Source organism: Culicoides brevitarsis, chromosome 1 (assembly GCF_036172545.1).
Source record: "Culicoides brevitarsis isolate CSIRO-B50_1 chromosome 1, AGI_CSIRO_Cbre_v1, whole genome shotgun sequence".
In the NCBI taxonomy this organism is placed as follows: domain Eukaryota; kingdom Metazoa; phylum Arthropoda; class Insecta; order Diptera; family Ceratopogonidae; genus Culicoides; species Culicoides brevitarsis.
In genome coordinates this window covers 44,151,908-44,174,562 of record NC_087085.1, presented here as the reverse complement: position 1 = coordinate 44,174,562, position 22,655 = coordinate 44,151,908, and the positions used below count along the sequence as shown (strand labels likewise).

The 22,655-nt window shown below is 28.7% G+C and overlaps 5 protein-coding genes across 10 annotated transcripts; 3 read left to right on the top strand and 2 right to left on the bottom strand.

Annotated features, from left to right (window-relative positions):
- Window positions 1–635: 635 nt before the first annotated feature.
- LOC134832897 (annexin B9-like) lies at window positions 636–9,177 on the top strand. 5 transcript variants are annotated; one of them, XR_010162090.1, is made up of 6 exons: window positions 636–772; window positions 3,562–3,629; window positions 5,871–6,579; window positions 6,636–6,817; window positions 8,406–8,515; window positions 8,595–8,921. XR_010162090.1 is itself a non-coding variant. In XM_063847205.1 (5 exons), exons 2-5 carry the CDS (start codon window positions 3,600–3,602, stop codon window positions 8,990–8,992), a joined length of 975 nt encoding a protein of 324 aa, XP_063703275.1. In that variant the 5' UTR covers window positions 636–772; window positions 3,562–3,599; the 3' UTR covers window positions 8,993–9,177. The 5 variants fall into 5 exon arrangements, 4 of the variants coding, with proteins under 4 accessions (XP_063703275.1, XP_063703443.1, XP_063703360.1 ...); XM_063847205.1 differs by lacking the exons at window positions 8,406–8,515; window positions 8,595–8,921 and adding an exon at window positions 8,939–9,177; XM_063847373.1 differs by lacking the exon at window positions 8,406–8,515 and having other exon boundaries at window positions 8,595–8,919.
- Window positions 9,178–10,798: 1,621 nt separating this feature from the next.
- LOC134836999 (annexin B9-like) lies at window positions 10,799–13,742 on the top strand. Its single transcript, XM_063852302.1, has 4 exons — window positions 10,799–10,969; window positions 11,047–11,843; window positions 13,334–13,515; window positions 13,571–13,742. Exons 1-4 carry the CDS (start codon window positions 10,917–10,919, stop codon window positions 13,643–13,645), a joined length of 1,107 nt encoding a protein of 368 aa, XP_063708372.1. The 5' UTR covers window positions 10,799–10,916; the 3' UTR covers window positions 13,646–13,742.
- Window positions 13,546–14,683, bottom strand: LOC134837000 (DNA repair protein RAD51 homolog 3-like). Of its 2 annotated transcripts, XM_063852304.1 has the most exons (4): window positions 14,510–14,683; window positions 14,373–14,454; window positions 13,721–14,309; window positions 13,546–13,671 (listed from the first exon to the last, which is right to left on the bottom strand). In XM_063852304.1, exons 1-4 carry the CDS (start codon window positions 14,610–14,612, stop codon window positions 13,642–13,644), a joined length of 804 nt encoding a protein of 267 aa, XP_063708374.1. In that variant the 5' UTR covers window positions 14,613–14,683; the 3' UTR covers window positions 13,546–13,641. The 2 variants fall into 2 exon arrangements, with proteins under 2 accessions (XP_063708374.1, XP_063708373.1); XM_063852303.1 differs by having other exon boundaries at window positions 13,652–14,309.
- A 99-nt stretch (window positions 14,684–14,782) lies between these two features.
- On the top strand, window positions 14,783–19,461 carry LOC134827801 (protein suppressor of forked). The gene is made up of 6 exons (XM_063840637.1): window positions 14,783–15,010; window positions 15,068–15,778; window positions 16,531–16,722; window positions 17,189–17,380; window positions 17,447–18,242; window positions 19,190–19,461. Exons 1-6 carry the CDS (start codon window positions 14,963–14,965, stop codon window positions 19,402–19,404), a joined length of 2,154 nt encoding a protein of 717 aa, XP_063696707.1. The 5' UTR covers window positions 14,783–14,962; the 3' UTR covers window positions 19,405–19,461.
- On the bottom strand, window positions 19,456–22,321 carry LOC134827802 (aspartate aminotransferase, mitochondrial). Its single transcript, XM_063840638.1, has 3 exons — window positions 22,148–22,321; window positions 21,245–21,752; window positions 19,456–20,551 (listed from the first exon to the last, which is right to left on the bottom strand). Exons 1-3 carry the CDS (start codon window positions 22,228–22,230, stop codon window positions 19,853–19,855), a joined length of 1,290 nt encoding a protein of 429 aa, XP_063696708.1. The 5' UTR covers window positions 22,231–22,321; the 3' UTR covers window positions 19,456–19,852.
- Window positions 22,322–22,655: the final 334 nt, after the last annotated feature.

Sequence of the window (22,655 nt, the reverse complement as noted above, 5' to 3'; positions counted from 1 at the left end):
TTTGAGATATATTTTTATTTTTCAGAATTTTATCAAAATTTTCAAAAAAAAAAAAAATTAATTTTCAAAGGAAATCTTTTTATAAAGTAAGAATTTTATCATTCACTTTTATGACAAATTATCTCGAAACAACTTTTTGCCTTCTACAAATCAACTTTTTATCACCTTTAATGACATCACAGCCTTCAAAACTATTCCAAACGTCACAATTTGACTCACGTTTAATCATCACAAGACAAATTCCAACCGAGATACAAATTCTGAGTAAAAATCATTAACCAGACGACAAAAATACAAATTGTCTGTTGATTATCATTCGATATTTTTGTTACTATTACAGGTCTGTACATGACATCATCGTATCTCTTTTTAACCTAACAAACATTTGATTCACTCAAATCCCTTAAAATCCGTAAAAAATCATAAAAAATTGTTTGTAAACATCGAAAACTTGTTTCCTACTTCAAAACCCTTAAAAAAATTTGAAATTCTGACAAAAACAAAAAATCTTGTGAGAACATGAATCACAATTTTTCTCTCTTTCTAACAAAAAATTTTTTTCTCTCTTCGTTTTTCGCTCTTTGACGTGTTGACTCACATGCTGAAAAGTTATAAAAAGCCGGTATTCGGTGCTACTCAAGTTAGTTGGTTGCTGAAGGTTAAACTGTTTGGATTAATTCATTCAAGTCCGGTGTTTTTGTGGATTTACTCTCAGAACAAATAAAATAAAAAAAGCATTTAAACACACACAACTGCGATTATTTAACAAAAAGTAAGTATTGGATCGAAAAGAGATTAATTTATTTGTTTGAAAAATTATTAGCGAAAAAATTGTGGAAGTGAAAAAAGTCATAAAAAAATGTATTTAATAGTTTTCTGTGCTACAAAAAAATAAAAAATTATTGTTATTAAGTAACGAAGAACGAGAAAAAAAAAGTTTGAAGGAAGCATCAAGGTCAAACTAACGTCGATTCCCTTTTCATGTGACTTTTTATTGTTCAACCACGAAATTCACGAAAAAAATTGCGTACAAAATTTTTATGCGTAGCGGAGAACGAAGCATGACATCATCATCAAACAACCTCGTCATTCATTCGTAATGCTGTGAGAGTTGATGATGAAAGAAAACAAAAAAGTAGTGATCTCATGTTTTTTTGTTTCTTTTTCGCTTTGTGCCTAAATTCGAGTCCGCAGTTAATTTTTCGTATAGAAATTTTCCGAATATTCGATAAAGATCGAAACACGCACAAATTTATTCAAGTTTTGTAAGAGCCACACCTTGATTATACAAAGTACGAATTATGTAAAAAAAAGAAAGAAGAAAGCAAAGAAGAAGAATTTTTACGAAATATCAAGGTTGTTGACACGAACACCGTGCTAAATGACACGAGAATTTTGATAAATAATAAAAAAAAATTAACAAAAAAAATTATCACGAGATCTTCACGGATCTTCTAAAAAATAAAATAAAAAAAAAATCAGGTGATTTGACAGTTTGACATTTGTCAAGTATTTATTTTAAAAAAAAAAAAAAAAAAAAAACTTTTTTAAATTTAATTATAAGTTTTAATTTAATTTTAAAATATATTAAAATTAATAATTTTTTTATTTATTAATTTAATTTTAAATTTTAAATTCTTATAAATAATTCTTTAATTCTAATAAAATTTTTCATATTCAAATTTTTTCATTTACAAAAAATAATTTTTAGTCAACTACTTTTTTTTAATTAAAAAAAAATTAATTAAAAAAAATAATTTTAAAAAAATTTAATAAATTCAAATTCTTCAATTTTTGTTTTTTTTTTTATAAAATTGAATTTTCAGTAATTTTTTAATAAATTTTTCAGTAAATTTTTTAAATAAATTTAATTATTAATTTTAATTTAATGTTTTAGGTATAAAAATTAAATATTTTTTTATTTAATTTAATTTTTTATTTTAAATTCTTATAAATAAAATATTTTTTATAAAATTTCTTATAAAATATTTCTTATTCAAATTTTAATTTTTTAATTTATAAAAATTAATTTTCAGTCGAAAAAAATTTTTATTATTAATTAAAAAATAAATATTTAAAAAAATAAATTTTAAAATTATATTTTATTTTTTTTTCTTATAAATTTTACTTCAAATTATTTTTAATATAAAAAATTAATTTTTGGAAAAAAATTAATTACAGTAATCCTTGTAACAAATAAAAATTTACAAGAACTTCCGTCTTATGTAACTTCATGACATAAGAAATCATAAAAAACCATAAAAAATGTAAATAATCATGACACATAACTCATTTTGACAACAACATTCCTTTCCAGTTTCATTGTTTCATTAATTTTTTTTTCAGAAAAAAAAATCTTTTGGCTTAAATTACAATAATTTACAACTACTACGCCAATTTCAGGGTTTAATACCTTCGTCAGAACATTACAACAACAAAAAATTAACACGAATGACTTGAAACTTGACTTTAGAATGACTAACGATAATAATTATTCATCAATTGTATCGAGATGTACGATTCTTTATGAGATTTTTTTCTATTTTTAACATTTTTTACGTCGTCATAACTTAATAACAGTCGTGATTCGAAGATTCTAATCAAACATTCAAGAACAAAATTAATTTTTAACTCATTTTAGGTCAAAATTTCTTAAAAACTCGGATTTTGTGGGTTGTGAAAGTTACTAAAATGCATTTTTTTTTCGACAACATTAGAAACTCACATGAAATCATGAATGATTTTAAAAATAACCACACATTCGCGTAGGTCGATTTGTTGCGCCGCATTTGCCGGTTGTACACTTATTTTTGAGATTATCGGCTTGCATCCGACGAAAAACTTGTTTTGACACTAATTTACGGTACAATGTTCGTTCTGGGTCACACTCATACAAATAAAGTATCCACAAAAGTTCGCCTATAGCAACATATCGTGGGTATTTGAAGGCTTATGTCATCGTTTAGCATGTTATTGCTACCCATTATTGCTTTACCTGAGACACTGAGAACGATAAATGTTAATGAGATTCGTTCTTGAAGCGTCATTTAATTAATTTTTGATGGAAATTTATGCATTTTTTTTAGATTTTTGATGGATTTAAGATGTTTCCAACGTTATTTTGTTGAGAAATAATCCAAAAATCAACAGAAAATTATCTTTTGTTAGATATTCGGTGTCATAAAAGACATGATAACGTAATTTTTTATCATAAAATTTTATCTAATGGCTTTTAAAAGGCTCTCTTGAACTGACATGCGATGCAAATTGAGGTCAAAACACACCCAGAAGAAAATTTTAACATAAAAAATTAATAGAAAATGAATAAAATTGCATTCCTATGGCTCGAGGTGAATAACCAGACGTCGCCATTGATCCTTTTCAATGTTAAATGAACCATACTTGACCTTAAAACTCGTAATTTGATATAAAATAGCACTTAGTTGTAAGATAAAAATGTTTCTAAAAGGAAATTACTCATCAATCTCGAGATTTTTTCACTTCCTTTTCTTATATTTCATGATAAAACTTCCATTAATCTCATTTTTATCTTTTTTTCAGGTACAAATTACCCAATAAACAAAGAAAATCCATTGAAAATGAGTTCCGCCGATTATTATCCATTCAGAGTAAGTTGCATCTTTTTGTCATTAAACTTTAGATTCTCTCAAAAACTTGACATTAATTACTCGAATCTTCAAATGAATCATTCACATTGTTCGTTTAATTGAAATTCCAACCATAACTCGGTCAGGCGATTCGATTCAAAAAAATTCTCAATGCAAAAAATTACTCAAAAGAATATTTTTTATTGAGTATTTTTTGCACATGATGACATAATCGCGACGCGCAATACAAACAAACTGTTATTTAATGGACAAGATATTTGTTTGTTTGGCAATAAAGAATTCTTGATCGTTTGTGTGGATGTTTGAGAATTTTTTTTTTGTCTGAAGATTCCATGTGTGTGAAATATGAAGACAAAAAAGTAATTGGTATATAATGCGCGTCGTCGCAACCAATTAGGAGCGTTTTGATACTTTTTGGAGTTTGAAAATATTTTAGATAGATTTAAAAGTTGATACAAAGTTGAAGTTGGATGGAAAAAACAAGTTTTTGAATTGATTCTTGAGAAAATTAAAAAAATTAATAAATTTTTGATTTTTTGTTTTTCGAATATTTCTGTTAATAAAAATTTACTTTGAAAAAAAAAATTAAAAAAAAAAAAAAATTTAATTTAAAATTTAATTTTTTAAAAATTTTATTTTTTTTCAAAAAATATTTTTTTCAAAGTCAATTTTTTTTTTTTTTTGAAAAATTTTTTTTTTTTTAATTTTTTTTAAAAAAAAAAATTCTTTTTCCGAATATTTCTGTTAATAAAAATCGACTTTGATAAAAAAAATTATTTAAAAAAAATAGAAATTTAATTTAATTTTTTAAAAAATTAAAGAAAGCGAAAATCTTTTTCATTTAATTTTTTAAAAAATTAAATTATATTTCTATTTTTTTTTTAATAATTTTTTTTTATCAAAGTAGATTTTTATTAACAGAAAGATTCGGAAAAAGAATTTGATCATCAAACATTTATTAAATTTTTTAAGTTTTCCCAAGTAAATTTTTAAAAACTTGTTTTTATTTTTTAATAATTTTTAAAAAAAAAAATTATTTTTTTATATCAAATTCTTTTTCCGAATATTTTTGTTATTAAAAATTGACTTTGAGAATTTTTTTTTTTTTTTGAAAAAAATAGAATTTTAATTTAATTTAAAAAAAAAAACTAAAAACAGGAAAAATCTTGAATTATTGATAATTTTTAAAAATTTTAATTTTTTAAACAGTAAAATTTTAAAAAGCAATTTAATAAAAAAATTAAAATTATTTTAAAGTAATTTTTTAATAGTTTAGTTTGTAATTTTTTTCAAAAATATTTTTAAAAAATTAAAATAAAAATTTTATAAATTTAAAAAAAAAATATTTTAAAAAAAAAATGAATAAAATTTAAAAAAAAAAAAAAATAAAATTTAAATAATTAATATTTTTTGAGAATTTAATTTATAAAAAAAATTTTGATACGTTTTAGACGTTAAATCCATCCTTGAATCCATAAAAAAAGTTTAGCTAAATTCGTCTTTAACAACCCAAAATTGATTTATATATTTTAATTACTGCCAAATTAGCAAGTTACGATGAAATTCGTGACTGCTTTCCTAAAAATATATTTTATGCGTAGATGGCGAAGTATTCTTTTATAGGCTGTTTTCGGTTACGTTGAAAATTTTCAAGGTTAATATTTCTTGTTTGCTTTTCATTTTGGATACTTAACAATCGTTAAGAATATTTTTTTTTGTTCTTTGATCATTTTTAATCAAACTCGTTTCGTTGAGTCTCTTTTATGAATGATGAATGAAGTCAAGAACCTAAAATTAGAAAGAAAACATAAATCTTTAAAAAGCAGAAAATAGTTCACGTGCCTTTAATAAATGATGAAATTACTTACTTGTAACATGTTGTTTCAATGTTGATTAAATAGTAGAAAATTTCTTCAATAAATAGTAATTTTTTGTGTTTTTGGGCATTTTTTGAATAAGTTTTCCCTTGACAAAAGAAAAAATTGAGCAATTAAGTCACAATTAAGCATTTTTATCACTTATCTTTATTACTCACCCGAGTGTCATTTCACTTTTATCAATCCAAAAAAATTATTATTCAATTTCCGTAATGACCGGAATGTTGAAATCATGTCAAGTTCGTCTCTATATCGATTTTTCCACACCCTGTTAGAAGTTTTTGCGTGAGAGAGGGTAATTGAGACAGACAGTCGACGATGCTCATAAAAATTGTCATTAATTTTGTCTTTTTTTCCATTCCAGTGTACTCCAGCTGTCTACCCTGCCGAGCCTTTTGACGCCAATGAAGATGCCGCTACGTTGCGCAAAGCCATGAAAGGTTTGGGTACCGACGAGAAAGCCATCATCGAAGTTTTGGCTCGTCGCGGTATCGTTCAACGTATCGAAATCGCAAACGCCTTCAAAACCCAATACGGCAAGGATTTGATTTCCAACCTCAAATCCGAATTGGGAGGCAAATTCGAGGATGTCATCCTTGCTCTCATGACGCCATTGCCGCAATTCTACGCCAAGGAATTGCACGATGCTGTCGCCGGATTGGGCACTGACGAAGAAGCCATCATCGAGATTTTGTGCACTTTGTCGAACTATGGCATCAAAACGATCGCCGAGTTCTATGAACAAATGTACGGAAAATCCTTGGAGGAAGACTTGAAAGGCGACACAAGCGGAGCTTTCAAGCATTTGTGCGTATCCTTGGTTCAGGGATGTCGCGACGAGAATACCGGAGTTGATGAGGGCGCTGCTTCCGCTGATGCTCAATCCTTGTTCGAAGCTGGCGAAGGACAATGGGGCACCGAATCATCAGTATTTAACCAAATTTTGTGCACTCGCTCCTACCAACAATTGCGCCAAATTTTCGTCGAGTACGAAAAACTTGCGGGACATGACATCGAAAAAGCTATCAAGCGTGAATTCTCCGGAAATGTCGAAAAAGGATTCTTGTCCATTGGTAAGATTTTAAAAATTTTAAAAAAAATTAAAAATTAATAAAAAAAAATATTTCAGTTCGTTGCGTCAAATCAAAAGTTGATTACTTTGCTGAACGCCTCCATGATTCCATGGCTGGAATGGGCACAAAGGACAAAACTTTGATCCGTATCATCGTCAGTCGTTCCGAAATCGATTTGGGAGACATTAAGGAAGCATTCCAAGCCAGATACGGCAAGAGTTTGGAGTCTTGGATCAAGGTATGTATTTTCCCGCGCTTTTTTTGTTTTGATCTTTTTGTAGCGTAGATTGAATGTTTCACCTTTAGTACTAATTTTTGACACTTTTGAATATTAACCTCCTTTTAAATTAGAGTAGATTTCAGTAGTTGCCTAAAAAATACACAAAAAAACACATACATGGTTAAAGGCACATGAATTCCATAAACTTACGTCTTCGGTGACAGTTCTCCCTTATATAAACAAATTTTCCCGCCAAAAATTTCACTTTAGTCTAACAACTCCGACTTTCTCTATCCACTCCTTTAAATTTAAAATCTTTTTAAAATTTTCTAAATTTGTGATCCCTTCGTTGCAGGGTGACACATCTGGCGATTACAAGAAGTGCCTGCTCACTTTAATCGGGGCCCAATAGAATAGCTTCGTCCTCGGGTTTTAATTAATTTCTCGAATAATTTTTTTTTAACATTTCCTTGAGTTTTTATAGTTTAAGTGCAGACACTTACAAATTTTAATGCTTAGTTTGTTCGTTAAGTTTTAATTTTTTTAAAGAATTTTCCTTTGAGATGTATTATTTTTTTCTGTTCAAAAAAAAAAGAGAGAATATAAAATTAAAAAAAAAATCTTCAGAGTGTTTTCTATTAAACTTTTCTTCTAACTTCAAAAGCTTCTGACTAAAAAAAAATAATCTGTACTGTAAATACTAAACTGTGTGAAACTCATCATCAACATCGAACTTGTAAATCTATGACGTACAGGTATTTATCATAACTTGACATCAAAATTGGCACAAACACTGATCAGTAGCTTGCTAACAATTTACACAACTTATAAGTCACAATTACACAAAAAAAAACACGAAGAAGAGCTTAATTCACGCACGTTAGATGTTTTAGATGAAATTTCAAGATTCGAAGATCAAAATAACCTCAAATGTTCAACATAACCTCAAATGTTAAACATAACCTCAAATGTTCAACATAACCTCAAATGATCATTAATTTTAATTCTTTGAACTGAAGAGTTAAGGAACAAAATACCAAAGATAGTTTGTTCCTTAATTATATTTTTTCAGTTCAAAGAATGAAAATTAATGAGAATTTGAGGTTATGTTAACTTGATCTTCGAATCATTGAAATTTCATCAAAAACATCTAAAGTAAATGTTAGAGTTTATAGAAATTTTTTAGTTATAGTGTGTAACATTTTTTTTGTGTTTTCACATTATTCACAGGATGACCTCAACCTTGATATCGGATATTTGTTGGCTACAGTTGTGGCTTATTAATCGTTTCGACGTACCTTCCAATTATTAATATGTGTCTAAAAATATTCCATTTACATTGAATTATATATTAAGATATTTAACTTTTTTTTAAAATGTAACTTTAAAGACAATATTAAACTCTTCTCAGTACACTTGACATCTACCAACACATTTTTTCGTTACAAACAACCTGACGCTTAAATACACATGCTTGAACGTTTTTCGTAATTCATCATCAGTTAGTCCTTCGAGATTCCTGTTTGTAGTTAAAATGGCATGGCAAACGTTGGTTTTGATTTTTAGTTTTTTTATCAACAACTTTTCTCCTTTAACTGCCTTACAGGATGATGTTGGAGGCGACTCGGGTGATTGTTTAGCGATGATCGCATGTGGCAGCTGTTAACTTCGATATTAATACTTTCTCTTGAGACTAACCTAAAAGCCTTATAACATGTAATAGATTTAAATGAAAAAATTCTAACCTAAAAAAAAATGAAATGTCTCCCTTCATTTCCTTTTTATTTTATTGCAGAGTGATGTTGAAAAGAAACTTGGCTACTGTCTTGCTACGCTCGTAGCTTATTGAGAACATTTTGCTTCCGAACATACATTTTTGGCAATAACATAATAATCACACAGTATTTACAGTACAGAAAACACATTTCAACTTCCATTTATGATAAAAAAAAATGCACAAAAGTTTTGTTTGTAAAAAAAAATTGTTAGAAGTGCCTTTTTGTACCTAATAATGAATTTAGAGTTTGAATTCCTTTTTGATATGATTAACAACCTGAATTATTATATCTGTATTATCTATTGAAAAAAAATATTAATTTATATAAAAACTTGGAATCTCCAAATAAAAACCATTTACAGAACGATTGCAGCGGCGATTATCGTAATGCTTTGATGACCATCGTTGGACCTTAAATCTCTCGTAAAAGACTGTCTCGTAAGTGTCGCTTTTTGGAGTATTCTGCCTATATGCAAAAATTCAACAGAGCTTCTACTATATGAAAAATTTAAAATTGCCAGACTTTAAAAAAAATATTAAAAAATTTAACAGTAAATTATATATTTATCTATGTATGTCTTCTCAAATATAATTATCAAAAATAAATGTTTTTTTTTCTGAAAATGGAAAGAAACAAAAAAAAACGAATTTGTGTTTGAATTTCGAATTTACTTTTAACTGTTCTTTGAAATGAAAAGAAACATGCGCGAAGGTAAGTATTCAACAAGTTGTTGTTTAGAAAGGCTTTCATTGAATTTAGTTTTGTAAATGTTGAGAGCGCATTTTAAAGAAAATACATCAAAGAGTCATGAAATTTCATTAAAAGTGATAAATTAAAGTAAAGTAACTTGTTATCAACAAATTTGCTGAATAGGCAAAAGTTAATTTTTTGAAATTTTCTTAAAATTTTGAACTCGATTTTGGATTTCGTAAATCTAAATTTATTGTGACGGTGAAATCATGAAGTTCTAATGAAAATAATCTCAAGTCCATGGTTGGTTGTTGTTGAGTTGATTTCCATCTTGCGATGATATGAGTCAATTAATATAGTCTGTTTTTCACTTTTTTTATTTTTCATGCATCAATGTCACTTTTCACATAGTTTTCGAGTTCTTTTTTGAATTTATTCAATTTACTTCAATTCACTCTTTTCACTTTTTTGTCATTTCATTGTAAAGTAGTGCTCCTTTCTGGATGAGTGAATTATGAGTTTGTAAAGCTTCCAAGCAATTTTTTGTGTTAAAAACTTAAAAGGAAAAGAACTTTTGTTTTTCAAACTTCTTTAAGATAGATGTTTTCGAAACGTGCTACATGTTTCGACTTGTTAGGTCATCGTCTGCCACACGACTGAAGGTTTGTTTGTCATCTTATCCAGTTGAAAATTGTATAATCGAAAGAAAAAGACTGTAAGTCTTATGGTTTTTCAAGTCCTCAGGCTTAAAGAATATAGAGAATTTTTATCCACAAGTATAATGTTCATTGAATTTAAATAAACATTCAGCTCTTCCTTCATGAGGTATGTTCGACACCTTTTGGGAAATTTTTCGATTTGACTTCATGTTGTTCTTCGAATATGAAATCTTTGTCAAAAAGTCCTATTGATTTCTATAAAAGATTGTATTTCATGAATTTATCAACAAATATAAGTTCATTTTAGTCAAAAAACTCTTTTTTACTGCGCGGATAATCTCTGCCTGATGAACATTATCATTTCGTTAAATATCCTTAAAATTAAATTTTTTGTTAAAATATCAATTAATAGTTTGTTCTTTAAAATCCTTCCAATTTAAAATTATACTTAATACTATACCTGAAAATTTTCTCACAGACGTACATCGAAAAACCTCACAGGAGCAACTTTCATCTAAAATTCCCATTGCACTTGTCAATAACAAAACAAATTTCTCCGAAAAGTAATTCTGTGATTCCCAAAAAAATCAAAATAAACCAACAAAGTCGTCAATGTCACACAAAATTATTCAGATGTTTGTCTGTAAATATCAAAATGTCTTTACATAGACAATTATCAATAAATTAGCAAATATGTACGGCTTCACAAGTACCTTTACATAAGAATTGCACATTTCTGATAGAGCTGAACGATCATTTCTCATCTTAATTAACTTCAAAAAATTGCCTTTGTTTGAAATGTACCGAACAAAGCTTCGAACGTAAGTATTATCTCTTCTTCGTAATTTCTGAATTCGGGTACGTGATCAGTAGTTGACCCGCTCTCAAAAGTAAAAGAACGCGATAACCTGAAATATTTTGCCGATTAGAATTGTTTTTCACAACAAACGTCTCCGACTTCAGTCGTGATCGAGCATTCAAGTAGTAAAGATGTCTTTTTTAACGTTGTGCAGTATTTCCTTGTTATTTGTCCTTGTACAATGGTATTTTGACCTGAAATTAATCAATATTACAACAAATTACAAAAAAAAATTTTACTTACAATTTTTTTTTCCTTTAGTCAAGTGAAAGATGGATCAAATATCGGGCAAGCAACGCTTCCATTGATGAATTCGCCATCACTTCCTCCGGGTTTCGGGAGTCAACGCAACATTCCAACTGTGATTCCGGAAAGACCTTTTAACCCCACAAACACTTGTGCCTTGCTTAAAACCGCATTGCAAGGCGTCGGACGAGATTCCGAGACAATTATGAAAATTCTCGCAGGGCATACGCGCGATCAACGTTTCGAACTCGCAGCTACTTACAAATCTCTTTACGGCAAAGATTTGGTGCAAGAAATTATGCGCGAATATGACGGAAAATTGCAAGATGTCATCCAATATTTGTTCTGGCCCACAGAGAAAATGTATGCTCGGGAATTTCGGGAGGCAACACGAGGCTTTGGCACGAACGAAGAAGCTTTGATTGAAATGTGTGTCGGTTTGGAGGGACAAGAATTGCGTCGTGTGGCAAGTGCTTACCAACAAATGTACGAAAAACGTTTGGAAAAGGATGTTCGCGATGATACGAGTGGCTTTTTCCAAGAGTTGTTGGTTACTTTGCTCGAAGGAAGACAAGAAGATACAGCTCCGTTCCCGTTTCAAGTGCCGAGAAATACAGCTGAAGCATTGAAAAATCTCGAAGTTGGCAAATGGGATCGTCAAAAGGACACAATTCGTGATGTTTTCTGTAAAAGATCGTTCACGGAGCTTCGCGCGATGTTCGATGAATACGAGAAACAAGCAGGACACAAAATTGAAGATGCAATTGAGCGTGAATTTAAAAAAGATGCCAAGAAAACGTTGTTGGCTATTGGTAAGTTATGAAATTTTGTTTGAAAATTTTAAATTTTTTTAAAAAAATTTTTTGACGAAATATCATTTTTTTTTTTTTTAAATAATTTTGAAACAAAAAGAACACAAAAAATATAAACTAACTTCTTAGAAACTTAAAATATTTAATTTTTTAACAATTATTTTTTTTAATAAAAAAAAAATAAAAGATTTAATAAAAAAATTAATTTTAAAAATTATAAAAAAAATGCCCTTTACAAATTATCCATTTGGAGCAAGATTTGACAAAAAAGCTTTGAGTTTTTGACACAGTTTTTTTGCTCTTGATTTAGTTTTCAAAACAAAACTGTGTCAAAGAAAATTTTTTTTTTTCAGTTTCAATTTTTTAGCAGTTTTGAGTTAAAAAATGATTAAAAATGATAAATTAGAGCCCTCTGACAAATTTTTAATCATTTGGAGCAAGATTTGACAAAAATTGCTTTGACACAGTTTTTGACACAGTTTTTGACACAGTTTTTTTGCTCTTGATTTAGTTTTTAAAACAAAACTATGTCAAAGAAAAATTTTTTTTTCAGTTTCAATTTTTTGGCAGTTTTAAGTTATAAAATGATTAAAAATGATAAATTAGAGCCCTCTGACAAATTTTTATCCATTTGGAGCAAGATTTGACAAAAATTGCTTTGACACAGTTTTTGACACAGTTTTTTTGCTCTTGATTTAGTTTTCAAAACAAAACTATGTCAAAGAAAAAAAATTTTTTCAGTTTCAATTTTTTGGCAGTTTTAAGTTATAAAATGATTAAAAATGATAAATTAGAGCCCTCTGACAAATTTTTATCCATTTGGAGCAAGATTTGACAAAAATTGCTTTGACACAGTTTTTGACACACAGTTTTTTTGCTCTTGATTTAGTTTTCAAAACAAAACTGTGTCAAAGAAAAAATTTTTTTCAGTTTCAATTTTTTGGCAGTTTTGAGTTATAAAATGATTAAAAATGATAAATTAGAGCCCTTTTGATAAATTTTCATCCATTTCAAATTAAATTTAAAAAATTTTATGATAAATTTTAATTTAAAAAAAATTAAAACTAAAAAATATAAAAAAAAATAAATAAATAAATTAAATTTTAAAAAATTCGAAAAATTAAATTTTTCAACAATTATTTTTATATTTTTGAATTAAAAAATTTAAATGATTTGATGAATATTTAAAAAAAGAAAAAATAAATTATTAAAAAAAATAAATTAAAAACAAATATTTTCTTGTTTAAATTTTTTTAATAACAATTTTTTTTTAATTTTTAAAATTTAAGAAAAAATATTTATTTTTAATAAAAAATTTAATTGACTTCATAATAAATTCAAAGAAAAAAAATCGTAAAAATAAAAAAAAAAATTTTAAATTTAAAATTTTAAACGAAAAAGTCTCAAAATAATTTAAAAAAATTTTTTCGAATTATTTTTAAAATTTCATCAAAAAATCAACTTTTAATAATTTTTTTTTATATTTTCAGTAAAATGCGCCCGCAACCGTTCAGAATATTTCGCCGAAACTCTCGCTAAAGCCATTCCAAGTGTTGGCGTGAAACACGATATCCTTCATCGTATCATTGTAGGTCGCAGCGAAATCGATCTCGGCAACATCAAAGAAGCTTTCTACCAAAAATACAACAAAAATATCGATGTTTGGCTTAAAGTAAGTATTTTTTAATTCAATTTCTTCAATTTTTTTATGAAAATTTTCATTTTAGCACATCCTCGAGGGTTACTATTGGGACTTGATGGTTCAATTGGCGGGATATCAACCGAATTTCTTCACAAATTAGAGATCTTCAACGCCTCTCTTCGTAATCTAAAAAGGAAATTTCAATAAAAATTATTTTTTTTAGCAGAAAACTCACCTGAAACTTAACAATTTGGTTCTGTTTGTATTTAGATTTTTCCAAATTTGCTAAAAATTCGTGATCGTTCGATGTGAGGGACAATCTTTGGGTTATGCGATGATGAAAATTGGGTCCCAATGAAGGAATGAAGTAAGCTTGCCCAAAAGTATCAAATCTCGTGGTGAATTCGTTCGTTAAAATTACCGCAATATTATTTTCGTGTGCGATTCGGAGCAAATTTGAGACCATTTCATGCATTACTCGAACTTGTCTCAATTTTTCTTTGGGTTTTTCTTGCACAGCCTTCACCAAAAATGAAAAAGAGTCAATTGCGATGACAGTTATCGATGGATTTTCTGAAATAAGTTGCTTTAATTGATTTTGTACGATGTCAACGAGCTCTTCAATGGTCGTTGGATCGAAAATGAACAACTTTTTAAGGAAATTTTCAGTTCTATTATCATCTGGAGTACATTCGGTGTGAGAAATATCAAAGTTGGAACGCAGTTCAAGGATTTGTAGGAAACGATCGATGTCGAAACCGCCATTTGTGTCGATAAAAACTGCTTTTTTGCCCTCGAGAATGGCGCTGTAGCATAATTGCATGCTAAAATTCAACAAAAAACGTCAAAAAAATTCATAAAATTAATTTTTAGGAAGAATTTTGTACCAAATTTGCGTTTTTCCTGAACCTGGAGGCCCGCAAAGCTCAGTAATAATGCCTCGTTGAACGCCGGGAGAGTCTTTTACACCTAAAAATGATTAAAAATCATTAAAAAATTAAATTTTTACGAAAAAAATTCTTACCCGACAGCAATTCATCAAGAGATTTACATCTTATTGGAACACATTGCTTCTCATCAGCGAGCATTTCTTTCTTCAGTAACGTATATAAGGACTCTTTAAACATTTTTCACACAAAATCAGGAGACATTTACCTAAAAAAATATTTTTAAAAAAAATTTTTGTGAGAATTTCAACAAAAACATTGAAAATCCGCTCTTTTCTATCAGCGACACTCGATTGGCGACAAAAATCTATGAGCGACTGTCACTCAAACGACAACAAACCAACCAAAAATCGACGAAACCAGCATCGTTTCCTCAATTTTTCGAAATTTTTTGCTATTTTTAAATATTTTCTGCATAAAAACTCGAATTAAATACAGAAAAATTGATCATTGATGACTTAAGAGTCGAGAAAATTTATAAAATTCGAAAAAAATTAATTTAAGACACAAAAACAAAACACCGGCAAGGAATGGCGAGCTGCGCTGTATCATTGAAGGACCAAATCAAGTTCGATATTGTAAGTTTTTTGCCTTTTCCAAAAAAAATTTCCTTAATTTCTTGATTTTTCTCACAGGAATGGGGTCATGAGCGTCTCGTACGTGCTCAGCAAACAGTCGAACTTCGTCCCTTTGACATCGAATCATGGTCCGTGCTCATTCGCGAAGGGCAATCACGTCACGTAAACGATGTTCGTTCCTTATACGAGTCGCTCGTCGCTGTTTTTCCCACAACCGCTCGTTATTGGAAGATTTACATCGAACAAGAGATGAAAGCGCGCAATTTTGAGCGGGTCGAGAAGCTTTTTCAACGTTGTTTGGTCAAAATCTTGAACATCGACTTGTGGAAACTCTATTTGACGTACGTGAAAGAAACGAAAGCCGGTTTGAGCACTCACAAGGAGAAACTTGCCCAAGCTTATGACTTTGCACTCGAGAAAATTGGGATGGATTTGCATTCGTTCTCGATTTGGTCGGATTACATTCAGTTTCTGAAGAGCGTCGAGGCGGTTGGAAGTTATGCGGAAAATCAAAAAATTACAGCAGTGAGGAAAGTTTATCAGAAAGCTGTTATTACGCCAATTATTGGGATTGAGCATTTGTGGAAGGAATATATCACGTTCGAGTCGAATATTAATCCGATTATTTCGGAAAAAATGAGTTTGGAACGATCGAGGGATTATATGAATGCTCGTCGCGTTGCCAAGGAATTGGAAATTGTCACGAAAGGGTTGAACAGGAATTTGCCTGCGGTTCCTCCGACGTTGAGTAAAGAGGAAGCGAAACAAGTAAGATTTTTTTTTATTTTTATAATTTGAGAAATTTTTATTAAAAAATGCATTTTTTCCTTTAAAAATTAATTTTAATTTAATTTTTAAAATTTTTATTGATTTATCATTTTCTTAAAATTAAAAAAAAAATTATTGAAAATTAATTTTTTAAAAAATTATTTTTGTGAAATTTTTTTAATTTTTTTCGCAATTTTTTTTTTCTTCAAAATTTAATAAAAATTTCCTTTAAATAATTTAATTGAATTTTGATTAATTTTATTTTTTAAATTTTTTTATTTTTTTTTTAATTTTTAAATTTTTTATTAATTTTTTTATTTTGTTAAAATTTAAAAAAAATTCATTGAAAATTAATTTTTTTAAAAATTATTATTGTGAAATTTTTTATTTGATTTTTTTTTAAATTTTTATTTTCTCAAAATTTAATTCTTCATTAAAAATTTCATTTAAATAATTTAATTTAATTTTTTTTTTACTTCTTTTTAAATTTTTTTTTTTTTAAAATTTTTTCATTGAAAACTTATTTTTTTTAATTTTTTATAATTTTTTTTTTAAATAAATTTAATTTTTTTTAAAAATTTAATTTAATTTTAAATAATTTAATTAATTTTTTAATTTGATTTTTTAAAAAAAAAAATTTTCCTTAAAAAAATTTATTTTTTTTCTAAAAAAATTAATTGCATTTTTTTTAAAAAATTCTCAATTTTTTTTAAATCAACTCCTCGAACTTTTCTAATTTTTTCCCATTTTAGGTCGATTTATGGAAAAAATACATCGCCTTCGAGAAATCGAATCCGCTCAGAAGTGAAGATACCGCATTAGTTACACGTCGTGTGATGTTCGCAACTGAACAATGTCTTCTCGTATTAACTCATCATCCTGCTGTTTGGCATCAAGCAGCGCAATATCTCGATCAAAGTGCAAAATTATTAGTCGAGAAAGGAGTGCGTATAAAAATTTTACTCTGAAATCCATTTTTTTGGATGGATTTTTGAACTTGAACTCATCTGTGATAAAAATTGTGATAAAATTAGTTTTAAAGTCGGGAAAAAAGTAAAGAAACCTCGAATTTTTTCACAAAAAATGACACAATGTCCTTTTATTTCAATGGAAGCCATGAGAAATGGATGTCGTTGAACATTGATTTAAAAAATAAAAAAAAAAATTTTTAATTTTAAAACATTTTTCATAAAAATTTCATTTTTAAAGATAAAAAAAAATTAAAATTTAATTTTAAAAAATTTTTTTTCATGAAAAAAATTATTTTTTTAAACCCAAAAATTTTTTTAATCAAAAATCAATGTTGAACGACGTCGCATTTCAAGGCATTTTATTCTTAGAATTAAGATTTTAGTCATAAAAATTTATTTTTTTACCTAAAAATGTTAATTTTCATTGAAATTTTTTTAGGATGTCAACGCAGCTCGCATTTTCAGCGACGAAGCTGCAAATATTCTTGAACGAGCAATCAGCGGAGTGCTTTCCCGTAACTCTTTGCTGTATTTTGCTTATGCCGATTTCGAAGAAGGACGCATGAAGTACGAAAAAGTGCATCAAATGTACCAAAAATTCCTCGAAATTTCTGATATTGATCCAACTTTGGTAAAAAATTTTCATTTTCATCTCAAAAAATATTTTTTTTTCATTCAAATTTCTTAAAATTTTCAGGCTTACGTTCAATACATGAAATTCGCTCGTCGTGCTGAAGGCATAAAATCCGCTCGTGCTGTCTTCAAAAAGGCTCGGGAAGACACTCGATCCCGTTATCACGTTTTTGTGGCAGCTGCTTTGATGGAATATTACTGCAGCAAGGACAAAGACATCGCATTTCGTATTTTCGAGTTAGGTTTGAAGCGTTTCGGGGGAAATCCTGACTACGTCATGTGTTACATCGATTATTTGTCGCATTTGAACGAAGATAACAACACGAGAGTCCTGTTCGAGCGAGTTTTGTCTTCTGGCGGATTAACGCCTCAACTTTCCGTCGAAGTTTGGAACAGATTTCTCGAATTCGAGTCAAATATCGGCGATTTGTCGTCCATTGTGAAGGTTGAACGTCGTCGAAGTGCCGTTTTGGAAAAATTGAAAGAATACGAGGGCAAGGAAACAGCTCAGCTCGTCGATCGGTACAAATTTTTGGATCTTTATCCGTGTTCGTCGGTCGAATTGAAGAGTATTGGATACACGGAGCAAGTTACGATGAAATCCGGGCAAGTAACGACAGTATCAGAAGTTGATGAAACGACGCCCGTCATTCCAAAGCCGGATTTCTCGCAAATGATTCCGTATAAGCCGAAGGCGAATGCTTATCCGGGCGAACATCCGATTGCGGGAGGAACTTTTCCGCAACCTCCGGCATTGGCAAGTCTTTGTGCGCGTCTTCCGCCGCCAACTTCGTTCCGGGGACCGTTTGTTGTCATTGATAAGTTGATTGACATCTTTAATCGCATTCAGTTGCCTGATGGTAAGTTTTTTATTTTTTTTTTATTTTCTTTAAAAAAAATATTTTTTTTCGTTAAAATAAAAAAAACAATCAAAAAAAATTAAAAAAAAAATAAAAAAAATTAATTTAAATTAAAATTAAAAAAATTATTTTAAAAAATAAAAATTTTAAAAAAAAAAAATTTATTTATTTTTTTTATTTAAAAATTAAAAAAAAATTTTTTATTTTAAAAAAAATATCTTAAAATCTTGTAAAATATTTAAAAGAATTTTTAGGAAAAAAAATTCCAAAGAAACATTAAATTTTTAAAAAATATTTCTAAAAATTTTTTAAGAATTTTTAATTTTAATGAAATTAAATTTTGAAAATTTTTCTTTTTTAAAAAATAGAAATTCATAAAATAATTTTTTATCTTATAAAATTAAAAAAAAAGTTTAACTTTTTATTATAAGAATTTAAAATAATTTAAAAATTAAAAATTAAAAAAAAAATTTTAAAAATTAAAGAAAAAATCTAAAATTAAAAAAAAAATTTTGGAAAAAAAATTGTAAAAAATTTTAAAGAATTCTTAATTTTTTAAAGAAATTTTTTATTTTATTTTTAAAAAAAATTTTTTTTTGTAAAAACTTTTTTTAAATTTTTAAGATTAAAATTCTTTTGTAAAAAAAATAGAAATTCTTAAAATAATTTTTAATTAAAAAAATTTAAAAATATTTTTTAAAAAAAAAAAAATGAAAAAAATTAAAATATAAAAAAATATTTTGAAATTGTCATTCAAACATTCAAAATTTTCTGAAAACAAAAATTAAAAAATCTGAAAAAAAATTTTGAAAATTAAATTTTATCAAAAAATAAAAAATAAAGATATATATAATGAATTTTTTTTAAATTTTACGAAAAAAAAAATTAAATTTTTTAAAATTTTCAAAAAACATCAAATTTAACAAAAATTTCCTCTTATTTTTCAGCTCCTGTTCAAACAAGCGACAACGGCTTAGACATCAAACTCTTCGATCTCGCAAAATCCCTTCATTGGATCGTCGATGACTCAACTTCAACTAACGATTCAGGTCTCAAACGACGTCGAATTGTACCTGGCGGCGACGACAGTGACGATGATCAAGGCACAGCTCCTCCTCCCAATGACATTTACCGCTTGCGACAACAAAAACGAATGAAATAAAAAATCTAATTAAAAATTTAAGGAATTTAGAAAATTTTCAATAAAAAGACGTTATTAACAGGATTTTAAATTTTTAATTATTTTTATTTTTTTTTAATTTTTTTTTTTTTTAGCCAATCATCTAACGAAGCAACAATTAAAATTAACAAAATTTCCACAATTTGAGCTTTTGAAGCTCTGTATCGACATTTTTTTCGTATTCTACATCATCAACGTGATTTTTTTAAATTTTGAAAATTTTATTTTTTATTTTAAGGAACAAATCTTCTTATAAATTATAAAAATGTGTATAAATGCGCTATGGAACTGTTGCAGATTTTTTAAAAAGTTTTTCGTAAAAATAGAGTTTCGGTAGATAAAAAATGCCTGAAATGGATGTTGGACAGTGAGTGAGTTGTAGAAATTTGTACTGTGTTCGATATTTTTGCTTCTAAAATTATTTTTTCGTTTATTTTGTAACAGCATGCATAGCTTCCGCCAAATAATCAACGTTCTTCGATGTAACGCCAGCCATCGAGATACGCCCGTCTTTGGTCAAATACACGCTAAATTCGTTCGACAAACGCTCGCATTGCGCCTTATCCATGCCCGTGAAGCAAAACATGCCAATTTGGTCCGTGATGTGTTCCCAACTTTTTTGAGATCCGAGTTTCTTCAAATTTTCCTTCAATTTGCTGCGAACGGAGATGATGCGATCTGCCATTTCTTTGACTTCTCCCAACCATTGTTTGTTCAAGGCGGCATCTCCCAAAATCTCAGCAACGATACGAGCTCCATGCACGGGCGGATTCGAGTACATTGGGCGAATCAAGATTTTAATTTGCGACATTGTACGATCGGCGGCATCTTTGCTGTCAGTTATCAATGAAAAGGCTCCCGCACGTTCTCCATACAATCCCATATTTTTGGCGAAACTTTGCGCTAAAGCAATTGACGAATGTCCATCTTGCAAGAAATGACGAACAGCAAAAGCATCTTTGTCAACGTTGCCGCTCGCGAATCCTTGATAAGCCATGTCGAAGAAGGGGAAGAGATTGCGCTTCTTGATAAGTTGACTCATTTCGGCCCATTGTTCGGGCTTTGGGTCGACTCCTGTGGGGTTGTGAGCGCAAGCATGCAACAAGATGATTGAACGTTCAGGAATTTTCTAAAAGAAAGAAAGAAATTTTACGTCAATATGCTTTGTTATTACTGACTTGATAACAGAACGTCATCGTTCGACTGATAAGTAGGTCAATAAATAAATAAATAAACAATAAATCTAATCAGTTAGGGGCGATGACAAGTTTGTTTTTTTGATGCATCAGCTAAAAACATGAAAAAAAAGTCTTTTATAGCAAGTTAAGGTCTAAAATTGTAATATAACCTCAATTTTTTAAATTCTAACCTCAAAATTGTTTAATAAAACTTTTTAAAAATCAAAAATTATCAAAACAATTTGACGAAAAACTAAAAATTTTGAAGTTTTTAAAACAAACTTTCACAAAATTATAACTTTTATATGACATTTATCGAAAAAATTTGAGGTTAGATCTCGAAAATTGAGGTTATGTTACAATTTTTGATCATAAGTTCAAAATTTTCCATTAAAAGTCATAAAAGTTATATTTTTCTGAAAGCTTATCTCAAGACCTATCAAATTTAGTCCATGAAATTTCAATTTATGACAAATTTTGTAAATTTAGATCTCTAATAGAAGTTTTAAAGGATCTTAAATCATAAAATTTTCATAAAATCTTCAATTTAAAAGATAGAAACTTGCTATAAAAGACTTTTTTCCATGTTTTTAAATGAAAAATTTTAAAAACAAAATTTTCGTTACTCCTAATAATACACTTACGCTGATATCATCTAATGCTCCTTTGAAGTCGAATCCGCAAGTACTTGGTTGGTAATAACGATATGACTTGACATTCAATCCCGAATGCTTGAAAATGGGCGTGTGATTTCCCCATGATGGCGTCGGCAAGTAAATATCCTTTGGCCCGGGAGCAAAAGCAGCTAAAAATGCACCTCCGATACGCAACGAACCCGTTCCCGAAATACCTTGAACTGTCGCATTCGTGCCTGCCTTCAAACGTTCACAATTTTCGCCCAAAGCCAATTTAATGCTGTGTTTGCAAAAATCTGGAACACCTGCGATGCCTGCGTATTCCTTATCCATCTTCTTTTCCGTGATGCGTTTCTCAGCTTCCAAAACGCTCGGCAAGACATGAGGTTTGCCATTGTCGTCACGATATGCGCCGACACCCAAGTTGATTTTTTTCGGGTTTTGATCGCGTTTGTAGGCTTCTGTGACGCCCAAAATGGCATCAGGAGGTCCCATTTGAACATGATTCCACCAAGAGCTGAAATTAAGGTAAGATTAACACTTTTTTATTGATTTTGAGATGTGAGATTAAAAAAAAGTTACATAACGCGTCGTTGTAAATAAAAACGCGAATTGATCAAACATGAAGAATCGCTTTGAATTGCAACGAATTGACCTTGAGTTATTTACTTTAATTTATCTAATTACTCGAATCCGATAAAAATTTAACCGGTTGACCTTGAAAGGTCGGAAAATACAATGGAAGAAAATTCGCGCCAAGTACGGCGAAGATTTTCCCTTTCATTGATGAATAGTTCGCCCACACACATTTTTCATAGAGATAGAGACGACTTTTCACGTAATACTTTTTTTCATTAAAATCTTTTTCTGAACGTCAGCAAAAGTTTTTAGCGATTAAAATATGATGATTACCATGATCGAACGGCGTATTTCAAGCTGTAGTTGCTCTTTAATGCTCCAGATGCATTTTTGAGGAAAATTGTCGTGTTTGCCATGGTTATTTGTTAGCTGAATCGATGAATGAACGGGAGGAAAATATTTTGCCTCTTCTCTTCACGGAAAACGAACACTGTCTGCCTTCGGTTCGAACGAATGATGTCTTGATGGGAATTGAAGAAAGACTTGCAATACAGAGAATGGGGAGATACATGTAAGCGCTTTTTATATTTTTTTAATTAATTTATGGTAAGTTATGTTAAAATCTTAAAAAAAATAAATTATTTATTTTTACTTAATAATCAAATAAATTTTTAAATTTTAGGAAAAAAATTGAAGGAAATTTAATCTTATAGTTTAGGTTCTTGCATTGAAATGTTTTACCTGAACCCATATCAGTTGCATTTTAATATCTTTACAAAAAGCTAAAATCATTTTATGAGCATCATGAAAAAAGACGAATATCCGTTGCTGTGATCTATAG